This window comes from Dermacentor albipictus, chromosome 3 (assembly GCF_038994185.2).
Source record: "Dermacentor albipictus isolate Rhodes 1998 colony chromosome 3, USDA_Dalb.pri_finalv2, whole genome shotgun sequence".
Classification (NCBI taxonomy): domain Eukaryota; kingdom Metazoa; phylum Arthropoda; class Arachnida; order Ixodida; family Ixodidae; genus Dermacentor; species Dermacentor albipictus.
The window spans coordinates 33,085,537-33,098,606 of record NC_091823.1 but is presented as its reverse complement, the minus strand read 5'-3'; the positions used below and the strand labels follow the sequence as shown (position 1 = coordinate 33,098,606).

The 13,070-nt window shown below is 49.5% G+C and overlaps 1 protein-coding gene and 1 non-coding gene across 7 annotated transcripts in view; both read right to left on the bottom strand.

The window, feature by feature from the left end:
• Positions 1 to 12,759, bottom strand: part of Ten-m (teneurin transmembrane protein Ten-m) — a 45,354-nt gene extending 32,595 nt beyond the window's left edge. For all 6 annotated transcript variants that reach the window (XM_065433431.2, XM_065433452.2, XM_065433437.2 and 3 more), the window contains exons 1-2: positions 12,626 to 12,759; positions 1,332 to 1,508 (exon numbers count right to left, since the gene is read on the bottom strand). In XM_065433431.2, coding sequence (XP_065289503.1) covers positions 1,332 to 1,476 — 145 coding nt within the window. In that variant the 5' untranslated portion in view covers positions 1,477 to 1,508; positions 12,626 to 12,759. The remainder of the gene's footprint in view (positions 1 to 1,331; positions 1,509 to 12,625) is intronic.
• TRNAC-GCA (transfer RNA cysteine (anticodon GCA)) lies at positions 2,341 to 2,414 on the bottom strand. Its single transcript has one exon. It is a non-coding gene; the product is annotated as a tRNA-Cys (tRNA).
• Positions 12,760 to 13,070: the final 311 nt, after the last annotated feature.

Here is a 13,070-nt window from a genome sequence, read left to right as displayed (position 1 = left end):
TCGAGCATCGGATGAGTGGAGCCATTGGATGTGTTACAGCCTCCACCCGTGTACGTACAATGAAAAACCCCGACGTGGAAAAAAAAATATCAAACGCGTTCTTTGTACGCCATTGTTCGCACTGTATACAAGAAAAAGCCAATTTGTTTTATAAGCTGCATTCATTACGATAGATGTACGGCCTCGGTATGACGCTTACGGCCTCGGTAAAACGCTTGCGGTCTATCGTGCAGGAGGAGAAGTTTCACGGTATTCCTAGCAACAACAGTATACTCGTATGTGTATCCTCTTCTTGGTTCTCTTCGTGCTTGATTTTTTGAACCTGTCACCTCTCCTCCGATATTATTTATTCTATTTTCTATATGGAATTATACTTAATGTTTACACTAATTCGTAAAGCTGCTTGTCTGAAGCCTCGTGTGTGTCATATGTGCGTCCGAGATGTACTCTCAAACAAACTCGTATTTCAGACAGAAAGGCTTTTTTTTTTAAACTAGTTTGTGCAACTTTGTTTTAACTCTTGTACACCATATGTCTAAGCATCCCAAAAATAAAGTGGAAAAAGACGTAACGGTGCGCACCAAAATCTCTGAGGCCACAGCCTTCATTAGCCGCGTGCACGCTAGATGGCGCTATAATGGCACACCTCAACCTCAGCAAACACAGACTCTTCACCAAGGCGCTTCCGCCTTGCTTCCGTCTTGCTTACGGAAGTTCGTCAACCTGCGCCTGAAGCGGTGTATAATAAAGAGCGCGTAAACCATTTGTAAAAAGTATACAGGTAACTCTAGGCCCACGCCATACATGTTGTTCGACTGTGTGGTGCACTTTTCGTGGCTCTCCTGACACCCCAAACCTCTGGATGACTACAAGGCTTCTTTTTACTCCACAGGGCGTCGTAACGTTTGGAATACGACATGAACACTCTTAAAGTAACTGTATAGTCAGCTTGCATGTCGCAGACAACGCAGCCCCTATACTTTAGACAAAGACTGTACATCAGAAGCGTCATCTGCAAATAAGACCTGAACTTGCTGTCGCGAATCTTTTCAGTCGGAACGTCACGCCAACTCAAGAACATTTAGTTTTCTTTATTGCCGAGGTCATTAAGAAGCGTATTCTCCTCCACTCAGCACTCCACCTCGACTAAAGAAAGTTGATGGCAGCACCGCCCCTCGACAGAAGCGGTCACTGCCCTTCATTGACAGTTCGCGTCAGCTATTGCAAAGCGTATTGAGTTAAAGGGCGGACACAGTGTCCCCTTTTTCTTTTCTCTTCGCGCCGTCCGCCATTGGATGGGGAGGGAGAGAGAGAGAGAGAGATCGACTAACCGCTCGGAATGAAGAGCGACCCCGATGGTGTCCGTGCCAGGCAGGAGGTGGGCTCGTACTCCGCAGGGTCCTGGTCCTGTGCGAGCATGGACTGCGGCGCAGTAGCCGCGGGGGGCCGGCCGCCACCGCCGCCTGTCCGGCCCATGGACAGGTTGCGGGGCGGGATGGCCGGAATGCCTGCATCGTCATCGACATCACGATCATCATCATCGTAACGGCCACGATAACCTAGAATAGCCGACAACGGTTTCGACTGCAGCGTACGGCATACATTTACGAATAGGACGTGAAGGATCCAACACAACCCACGACGGTACTTTAAAACGAAGCTTTTAGGCTAACCGATTCTCCCCGACTTTCCTGACCATGGCCGCTGCTGCCTTGCCGAATAGCTTATCATGCAGGGGACAGTTTTCCTACAACGGATCGGCTTATCTGTACCAGCCCTACAGATGTGGTGGTTGCCGGCTCTGTTCTCAACGCAATTATGCAGTGGAATAGCAAGCGGTACCTAAATATCCTCAGTGACACGAATTTTATACGCCTCAAAGCGCATAATTACATTATTAAAGCCAATATTTATCTCTCTGTCTAGCTGTCTGTTTGTACATTCAAAACTGACGTTTCACCCGAGGGACAGCCCTTCTTCGCAGTGGTAATGACCTTTGCTTACTCTGAAGGCCGGCGCCTCGGCTCTGAAACGTCAGTAAAGCACTTCATAGCGTTTGTCGCTTTCTTTTTTTGGATCAGTGCTTTTGGGTTCTGCGCGAAAAATAACTTTTCTTTCAATTCGTTTACACACACACACACACGCACAAACACAAACACACACACACACACACACACACACACACACACATATCTTGGGGCATGATAGCTGGGACACCCGGTACATATATTAGTATTATTAAAGGGAAACCGAGACATCCGCCCAATCGTAGCAGCTGCTATAAAGAAAACCCATGTACGGGTTCCTCGAAAGGCAAGCCTCGCAGTTGAAGAAAAATTCATCCTGGTCCGGGACTCGAACCCGGAACCACCGCCTTTGCGGGGCAGCCGCTCTACCACCTGAGCTAACCAGGCCGCTAGCAGATGGCAGGGCGAAGTCGAACTTAACTCGAAGCAAAGGCAAAAGTTTGACGTAATAGTTCTGCAGAAACGCGTAAGGTGGAGAGACGTGATTAAAAAAGGGAAAATGAGGCATCCACCCAATCATAGCAATTGCTACAACGGAAACCGATATATATATATATATATATATATATATATATATATATATATATATATATATATATATATATATATATATATATATATATATATATATATATATATATATATATATATATATATATATATATATATATATATATATATATATATATATATATATATGTATATATGTATGTATGTATATATATATATATTTCGGGCTGATCCTAGGGATGGCGCGATGAAAAGGAGGAAAAGTGGGTCGATACCGGAGACAGCGTCATCTGCGGTCGCGTGGATCACATCAGGTGGGGATTCTCGCACCTTGTTGATTTCCAGTACGGGACCACAATCACTATGCTGCAAAACGCCGTCGCAGAAGGTCAACAGTTCCATAGCATTTCGTTACCCGCTTCACCTAGATTCCAAAATGTACGTTGGATTTGAATACTCTAAAGAAGGTGAACAGGAATAGTTCACGCTCAGGGGCCGGAAATGCAGGTGAACAACGGTTTCGTCTTAATTCACGATTACTGTATCGTACAGCGCAAATTAAAACAAACGCATGAGTCAAGGAGGGAAACGACATATGGCAACACGACAGTCGTGTGTGTCAGATTGTATATCCTTCGTGTGCAATTTGTAACTTAAGGCTCTATGTTACAGAAATCTAAATTAGGCCTCAATAAGACCTCTTGCAATATATATATATATATATATATATATATATATATATATATATGTTACCACTGACCCACACCAGCAACAATCAATTAACTTGTTCTGGTCCGAGTAAAATATTAAAGAAAGTAGCATGTTAACCCTTACGTCGCTGCCACCACTACACCGGCACATGAGTAGAATACCTCATTACGAGTATTAACTCAGTGGCTTCTATAGCTAAACTCGCCGTCGCCAGGTGGCGCCACGAACCCGGCCGCTCGCGTTTACGTCTGCAGCAATCCCGTATTCCATAAAGAGCAATACGTTTACGGGCGAGCTAAAGCTCCGTAATGACTCTTAAAATGGCTTGACCATCAGGAGCGTTCCATCAGGAGTGCGGGCCGACTGTAACAGGGTTGCGTGCACAGAAGGTGTGGCGCGTAAGGGCTTTAGTAGCGCGCCAAGCACACTGCTGCCAAATGACAAGGAGCGTGACACACATCATTTGTCAGACAGGTGAAGGCAAAAGGAAAGCTTTAATCGCTCACTGACGTCGTCGTGCGTTTCTTCTTCTACCATGAGATCGACAGCTAGAGCCTGGTCAAATAGATGGAAGCGGTAATTGATAATAAAAATAATAAAACGTTAAGCGGGCGATGGTCGTTCTCTCGGCAAATCGCCTTCTGGCTCCCTCTGTCTGTCTCTTTCAAACATACACACACACACAAACACTTTTCTCATTTAATCTTTGAGCGTAGCCTCCGAAAGCCCCCCAACTCAATCGCGAACAACGCCGGATTACCATCTCCGCGCGCCGCCACACCAGCACTCTTACATTCGCAGGAAGGAGGCGGCGGCAGCAACAGCAGCAGCAGCAGCAGCAGCAGCAGCAATCAAGCTTAAAACAGCCCAGCACTTCGAGGGGTCGCGCGCCCGCGTTCCAAGAGCGCGAATCGAGCGCCCAAAAAAACGCCGTTCGTACTCCGACGCCGCAGCTCCGACGGCGGAGGACCTCTGCTTCACTGCGTTTCTTTCTTTACGGTTTCCTTTCATTTTTCCGCGCAAAAGCCGTTGCTTCTTCATCTTTGGGCTTTCCGAGCGATCCAGAGCCTCTCCGCTCCGCGTGAGATCCACTCCTGACCCCCCCCCCCCCACCCTTCTATCTCTCTCTCCCTCTCTTTCTCTCTCTCTCTCTCTTTCTCTCTCTCTCTCTCGAGACTGGGGCCGAAGTTTCTATCATCGCTGCGCTTCGTCTTCTCGATTAATTTCGCCCGGCCCTCATCGCGAGCTCTCGAAAGAGATTTTCTGCGACAGCGCGCGCTGCGGACTCTTTTCTCTCCTGCTTCCACACACCGGCCGGCGCGGAGGCTTTCTTCCGTGAGCCTGCCGCCGCGGCCGGGCCTTCCGGGCACTTCATCGCAGTAACGCAGCGAGACTCACACGCTGCGCGAAATTCCGGTTCTCGAACTTTGCTCTATGGAGCACGCCTTAGCGCTGGCTGCACTCTCCCTCGGCTTCGCGTAGCGCTGTGCCAATGTACTGCGAGGAAAAAAAAAAAAAAAGAACAGCATAGATGCCGTCGAAATCACGAAGAGCAGAGAAGGAGGGACAACCGCGACGAAGAAGAGCCTCGGGAGTTTTAGGGAAAATCGGCGGGCGAGGCTGCAGGACTGTTGTACGCGATGATTTAGTTCTTTCGGGGAGAGCAATCCGTCTAAACGTCTTCTTCTTGTTTATTCGTTTTGCTTAGTTCTCTGTCTCTTGTTCGGTACATACGGCCTCTGGAGAAAGAATGGAAAATCGTGGTTGAGAAAAAACTGAGGCATGGCGGTGGCGGGGGAGGCGACAGGGTAAGCCGCACAGAAAAGAACGAAGGGCGCGTGTTTCCGTGCCGAGTGCAAGAAAGCGTACGGGCGGCGGAAATTACAACGTGAACACGGACGGTTCAGAGCTCGGACGTCTTCAGATATAGGCTTGCTCGATCGTTACTCTCTTCGAGCGACGAAAGAGGCATGTCCAAAGGCTCTATGCAATGCGCAGGACGGTAACCGGAAATTCTCGCCCGTCATTTACACTTACGACGTTGTTTTCTTTTCAGTACATGCACTTTGTGAAAATACAACTTACGACGGGCACATTGCGATAAAGCGCTCCGCGACGGCCGTGACGAATTGGCTTATTACGCCAGCGCGACTGTTGAATGGAATTATTGAAACAGCGAAAAATTGTCGCCTAGCCGTCTGTCTTTACGCTTCTGCGTCACCTGTGTTGTGTAGCAGTTCTTCAAAGGCTCAACGGCTGTCTCGGTAGTTTTCTGTATGTTTCTACTTTGTTTTGAGCCGTAACTTTGTGGGTAGACGGCTGTCGTCGAGTTCAAACTCGTCGACGCCTGCCCACGACTGGGTGTGCGTCTTTAAATCTATGTGGCCTGATTGGTTCTGGTCAACCAGGAGTTGTGATTGGTCTCATTGATTTCTGGCGGGGTGTTGGGACGCTTCCCGAGGCGCCTGGGAGAGTTCGCGCCGGAGGCACCGAGAGACCACGTTGCCGCGAGTACGGCTCGTGAATCCTTAATTCAGCAATGTGCAAGCAATTAAATGTATAATTCGTGTAATTGAACGTGAAATAAACAGAATCGGGAAGATGCCTACGGATATCCTGTGTGCTCACACCATCCCTCTGGCGCGGAAGAAGTAGCGACCACATTCCATGCTACAATATGTACCACACGCATCTATACCTTGTCGCGATCACGTCGACCTCGCTGAATTAACTTCAGTTGTGGGTGGCGCTTGAGCCCCCATGAAATCTAAAAGATAGACAGATAAATGAGATGCGAAAGGCGGGGGAGACTAACCGGAAGATAAATATTCGGGTTGATATCTTGCACTGGGGAAAGGTTACATAACGGGAGACAGAAAGATAAAGAAGAATAAGAGCACACGCAAGAGAAAGCGAGGGAGATAAAAGAAATAAGACAACAACACATCAAAGAACCCGGTAGTTTCGCAAACGTGACCACTGGGCAAGCCAGACGACAGCTGCCACTTCAAACCGCCTGTCGTGCATAAACAAATCTTTCTAAAAAATATGCTTACTGCTTTGTTGGTGTGGATCCATTGTGCGATACTCTTGACAACTTGTTAAGAAATTCTATAACGGCTTCAATGTTTGCCGTCACACTCTCTTCATGGTCCTCCAGGCAGGAGCGTAGTCAGGGAATCTTCTTAACTACATTTCTTTTTAAGGGGGGGGAGGGTGGCAAAGGTTACATTGCGCCCGTTCCCCCCTCTCCTTCATCCTCTTCCCCGTCCTTGGTAAAGTACGTTCTCCCAGTATTCCTAACGAAGTTTTCCTTGGGAGCATTGACGCTCGCCTCGTTCAGCATTGCCGTTCTCGGCACTTCGAGCCTTAGCGAGCGCCCTATTGCTTCACACATGTACGCAACACTGTGCCCCCAGAAGCTTTCCGATGTCCCTTAGCCACCTGCTGCCGAGGCACCGCGTCGGCGACGTCTCGGCACTTGCAGCGCGGTAGCCAGCCGGCACCTGCTGGCACGGCTTCGCTTTGCCGCGCAGGAAGCACCGACAGACGTCGTTGTAATCGGCTCAGACACGCGCCTCCAACCCAGCGCGCGGCCCCCATTCCTAGAGCGGCGACGGTCGAGCCGGGTGGGCTGCAGGCCGGGCAGGCCGCCGAGCAGTTTCGTCACCACCACGCGAGCGAGGCAGCGTGGCGCTGACACGCCGCTCTCCGCACGCGCGCGCGCACCGGCTGAGCCGGACAAGCCCGTAATCTCCACGGCGCATTTACCTAACAGCGTAATTAAGAAAAGACGCCCGGCCCGCGAGCTTCACGGCACGCCACGTCCAAAACAGGGATAGACCGACCGGCCCTGGCAACAGCGCCGCCGCCGCGGCAGCTGCCTGCCCGCCCGCCCGCACACCCTTCCGACGACCAGCACGCTTTTCCATCAGGAGCGGCCGTGCACGCGTACTTGCGCTTGACGGGCAAGAAACAAAAGACGCGAGCAGAAAACGAGGGCGCGGTGCGTGAGGGCGCTCCGCGAACGAAAGTGGCAGCTGCGGCTTTGGTGCACTGCTGCCTGCGCGCCATCGCTGCAGGAGAACTCTTTTTTTTTTCTTGCTCGGCTCGGCACGCGAGCGAGGACAGCCGCTGCAGCTCAAGAGCGGCGTTGCAGGCGGCCTGCTCTCTCGGTTTCGGGATGAGTGTCCGGGCCATGTGTCACGTCCAGGTTCGCTCGGCGAGTTGGTTGCCGCCATGTATAGCCGCCGCCGCCGCCGCCGTCGTGAGGAGGTCGCGACCTCTCTCGCCTGTGCGGGAGGCCTCCTGGGAAGGTGGCGTCGGCGCCTATACACCTTCGTAGTCCCTCTTCGTAATCGTGAAATTGAACAATACTTCGCTGTAGAAAGGAAATACGCGATCCCCAAATAGCCATATCCTAAGCGAAAACGACGTTCTTCAGACTTCGTACATGGTGGCACCTTGGACGCTTTTGTAGAACATGTCCACGGCGAATGTCCCCAATTTGATCAGCACCTGGGGACACTTCAATATCTCTTCGATAGGCGTTCCTAGCCTGTAAAGAAATTGCACGGGTACTCATACTGTTCACGTGCACAAAGGGAAGCTGTGAAAGCCCAGCGTGATTTTCTTCTGGACAGTGACCTCATTCGTTCCTTGTCGATAGTGACAAATTCACTGACGACATTGTCGCGTCACTGACATATTTTTGCGCTTTGGTGTGTTCATCGCAATTTATTATCGTAACTCTTCCGCATTAGTGACCTTTTATGCACTTTGCTTTCAACTGAACTATTTCAGCATAAACAGAGACTACTCGATCATGCTTGTCACAAGTCATGCGCCGACTCTGCATTTATACGCATGATTTGCAGAAATTTGCTACTTTAGGTCAATAAAGTTCTTCATGTGTTTGTAAAGTGTATGCGATTATTCTTTTACTTGAAGCGATAGTGAAATCTTTTGATTATTTCTATTTTTGCTGTTTTTTTTGTTCTTTCGTTTGGGGTTCCTATGGGTATTTAGCCAGGATCTTTCGATAGCACTCTCTTCACTGGCCAAATTTCTCATACTCAAAGCATATAAAATAGCCACATTGTTTGTTGCCGACAAGAATAAGATCGGACGGAAATGAAATAACGCTGCAGAAAGAGAGAGAGCGCGCGAGAGCGAGCGAGAGAGAGAGAGAGCAGTGCAGAGGAGTAGAGTAAGCACTGTGTCGCCTCTGTATTCTGCTCTTCTCTACTCTGATCTCTTGTTTGTAGCAATGTTTCGCCTTCTTGACGTGCTATGTCAGCCTGGTGCAAAGCTTCAAGCCTACGAATTTTCGCCCCCTGCAACTCTCCGTAACTTAAAAACATGACTTCGCTTAACTTACGCTGCTATACCAAATCATTTAAATTTCTGTAACTCACACCGATTCTTTCTTTCTTAATCTTTTTTTTTTTTGAAACCGACCTAAACTCTGCTAGTATGCTATTTTCTGCTATTTGTTACTCGTTGACAGATTTTCAACGATGAGTCGTTATTGTGAGCTTAACTATATTTTTAGGTAACGCATTCATTGTCATAAACGAACGCTTGCGGGAACTCACTGTCGGATGTTCCACGTTCCCTACCGTTAGGCAGTACTGGGAAACGACTTCTAATTAAAAAATGTGCTTTTTTTGTACAGGTTACTTTTTCTGATAATACGTGTGGCTATGAAGTCGCTTTAAGCTTTGTTATTTGTGTATTTGCTTTCACCCCGCTCTAGGTTTATCCGTGAACAAACAAACAAACAAACAAACAAACAAACAAACAAACAAACAAACAAACAATCAAACAAACAATTATAGCGCCATTCGTTCGTCACCGCCAGTGTTTCACGTCACTACATCTATGGTTAGATAACTAAAGCGATGACAGCACGACCGGTGCAATTTAACGCACCGAGTGCTTCCCCGACTTTTCCCCTGTCGTTTTTAAACGTAACGAACGACCTGGGTTTAAGCGCTATTCTGCTAAACCGGCAGATTATCTCTATGAGTGCCGTGAAGCGTATGTTCGGCGAAAGCGATTAATTATTAGTGGACTTAATTGTGATTCAAAGCCCAAATCCTATTGGTCAATCTCTCTCACCCGCAGACAGCGCAACGAACAGTGCACACTTTTGCGCGGTCTGTTTCTACTTAAGTAACGTAAAATAGCAGTCAATTCCACAATCACTAAGCGAACGTTCTCTAGTGTCTCTTTAACCAGGGAATCAGGATTTTATTTCGATTATATTAATCACGTTCGACGGCACTAGGCACTACAGCGACGAAGGTTCAGCACGCCCCAGCGATTTGTGCCATAATTTGTCTGCGTACGTTCCATTTTTGCAACACGCACCAGAAATTCTCCCGCTACAAAATTTCGGTGTTGCTTTCTCTTTGACGTTTTGCTTTAAGTTATTCAAGCGCTCTATTATGCATAATTACGATGTCGCAGAATCTGAGTGGCGCGTGCCGCCTTTATAGCCATCATCGTCAGCTTAAATACATCTAAAATCTATTTTAAAAAAGCGAGAAGGCTACGATGCGAGCGGCACTTTACAAGAAGTGCGGCGCTCAGGCGTTTCGTAACAGCGACCACGGCAGTTCTTGAACAAAGGATACAGCGCTCGGAAGGACCCTTACTCGAATATTTATTATTTCATAAGAGACCGGAAACTCGTGGCAGTGAAGCATTAAGGAGAGACGCGAGATCGGATTTCACTATTCTCGAACCGCGAAGAAAGAGGAAACCAAGAAACTCGAAGCCACCTGCCACATTATGGTCGCTTACACGCAGCTGCATCTTGAGAACCGCAAAGAAAGAAAAAAAAAACGTAAAAGGAGGAAGTCACCGCACTAACCGTATACCGATCGCGACCACCACCAGAGAATGCCGGCGCTCCGAGAGAGATGGCGGGGGCGGGTTTATATGCGTGTTGCTTCTTAACCCTATTCGAGCGAAAGCTGACGCCACACCCGCCGCGCTCTTTGCATGTGGGTGTGTTCGGATAATTACACCCCCGGCACCGGAGGCTAATGATGGCATGGGTGCCTGCCCCCTCCCCCTCTCACCTTCTTCCCCATGTTCTCGCCAAGCATACGGTGCGCAATTAGGTGGATTACGGGCCTAAGGGGTCGCGTATACCGCAGCCCTCCGGAGGGCTACAGCTCGGCGCCGGTTATGCGATAGTACGAAGACGTCGTAATTGTCCGTCCCGCAAGTCTCTTATACGACCCGAGCGCCGACAACTCCAGCGGCCCCAGCCGCCGACCTCATCGTGTTCGTTCTTACTTTGCTGAACTATCGTGCACCCGCTGGCCTGTCGCGCGCTCGCTTTTCCTCTCTCCCTCTCAGTGATACGACTCCTCCTGGCCGTCGGCAAGTATAATAAGCCAAGGCCCGCTGGGGCGCGTTGAGGTCTCGTTACGAAACGCAACACTGTACGCTCACGGCGCGACGGAGAAAACTTCCAACGCGAGCCCCTTGAAGAGGAAAGTGTTCTCTCCAGAGAGAACGACGTTACTGCTGCAAGTATAGCGTATATATTTGCTTCCGTTTTCTTGGGGACGCGCCGTTAGCTCGAAAAGCGTAAAAGTCTGCGGCGGACTTCTCATGTTGCAAGTCCTCGCGTTTCAACGCCGAGAGGATGGGGACACGCTGTCGTTTCCGGTGGAAAACTCTGATTACGGAGATGAGCCCGGCGTCGTACACGGGGCCAACGACACGGACAAGTAAGCAGAGTACGAAACACAAGAGTGAAATAGAATAAAAGGGGTCCAAAAAGCCGCGCTACTGCGAGAAAGACAAGCTTGAGAAGTCTTTTTGCTCTCAGCTTTCTGGATGTCAAAATCACGTTATTATTTTCCTTACTAAAGGGCGCTCAGTTTAGAGGGAGAGTCCGGGCGGCGGTTCCCGAAAGGCTGCCCAATATAAAGTAGAAATAATGGCTCCCTGAAGTTGATGCGTTTGCCATAGGAACAGAAAAACAAGTGAGAGCGATTAAACAAGAAGTCCCAATTTCGCCCGAAAGGCGCAGATTCAATTCCGATAGTCATTAGTAGACGGCTACACCAAGTAAGGATATTAGTTTTATCGGCCGTGTAAAGTTCCAAACATATGCGTACTAATTAAGTTACCAAGCGTGGAGTCATGCGCGCACAAGCAAACACGAACACCTCTCACTCGATGACCGCGGAAACTCGCTGTCGAAACGCCGGAGTGACTAAGCGCGGCAGCAGCGGCGAGCGAATTGACCTTCGTGCTGCCCGCTCGTATCAACGCGACCCAAGGGAAAACACATCGCGCGTCGGACTTTGTATACACGTCGCAGATGCCTTTCAAGACAGAGCGGCTCTCAGACATAGGGAACGTAGCGGCCGCCTCGAGTGAAACGCGCCCCCTCTCATCCCATCCCTGTCCCCGGCGGACCTTGTCCTTGTGGGCGATGGCATTCGAGATACAACGGCGGAGGAGTACGTACGACCCTCCTCCTCCCCCCCCCTCCCCCTCGCCCCGTGTCTTGCGCGAAGCTGAAGACGGCACGTTTCCTCCCTTTCGTGTGCGAGATTGAACCGCGATCTCCGGCTCACTCTCGCATGCTTTCACACGCACATACAACACACGGCGCGCGGCGACGATTTTTTTTCGCCTTTGGATTTTATAGGGAACATCACGGCGACACCGACGGCTTATGTGCGCTTAGAGTGTGAATATAGTTACTATGGCAATAAAAAGAAAAACTACCTGAGTTTGGAAGAAACGAAGTAATCGTAACTTCTTCAACTAGAATGTGAACTCGTGGTGACTACGTTTACGATGCCAAAGAGAATATGAAAGCGAGCTTGAGACATCGTGTGTCACTGCGTTACGCAGTTTCGTGACGGTCAAATGTAAGGAAAATTTTGTGATTCACTGGAGCGCGTTAGGTTTTCTTCTTGTTTTAGTCTCACAATGGGTTCTTCGTCTCGCAAACCTTGTACTAACGGTCAATTAACACCCTTTGAAAAGAGTTGTGAAAGCCTAAAGAAATCTGCACACACACGAACATACGCTAATACAAGGCACTCTCGGTATGGTGCCGCCGCATAGACCGGCGTGAGTTCTCGCGAATACACTCAGTCTTGGGAGTTCTGCCAAATCTCTCCGTAAATACACCGAACACTCATCGGCACACAGAAAGACAGCATCACGTTGAAGACAGTACAAAATACATGGACCAGTGAGCAGCCGACGCAAGCACCGCACACTCATCCCTTTTTTTGTTTTTGTTTTTGCGCTGTTTTCAGTATGGAGCCTAACCAACTAGTCCAAGCGCCTTAACTGAAGACAGACAGACAACTTGTGGGGTGTATACGCACGTCTGCTTTGGAGCACCAGCGTGGTGTCTCGTGCGAGCGCGAGCTCGGATCCAGTGAATGTGGCGTCGGAGCGGTTCTCCTCTTCGTCTTCTTCGTCGTCGTCGACCTCTTCCTCTTCGTCCGGGGACTCGGATCCGGACGAGGACAGGCCAGCAGCCGGCGGCGGCGCAACCGGCCGCCCGGCTGCCCTACGCTCCGTCGTACACTGCGGTCCAAGAGGAGGAGGTATTTTAATGATTGGAAAATGTAGAGAGGTCGGCCGGATAATGGAGAATCTGGCCTGCTACTCTACGTAACGGAAGGGGAAGAGGGGATGAAAAAGGGTCACAATGGGGGATGACAATGGGAGGAACGAAGTGAAGGACACATTACACAACTGGTATAACAGGCGTGAGTCCAGGCCCGTGTCACCTAGGAAACGTGAAAGTGCACGCATTGTCTCTGT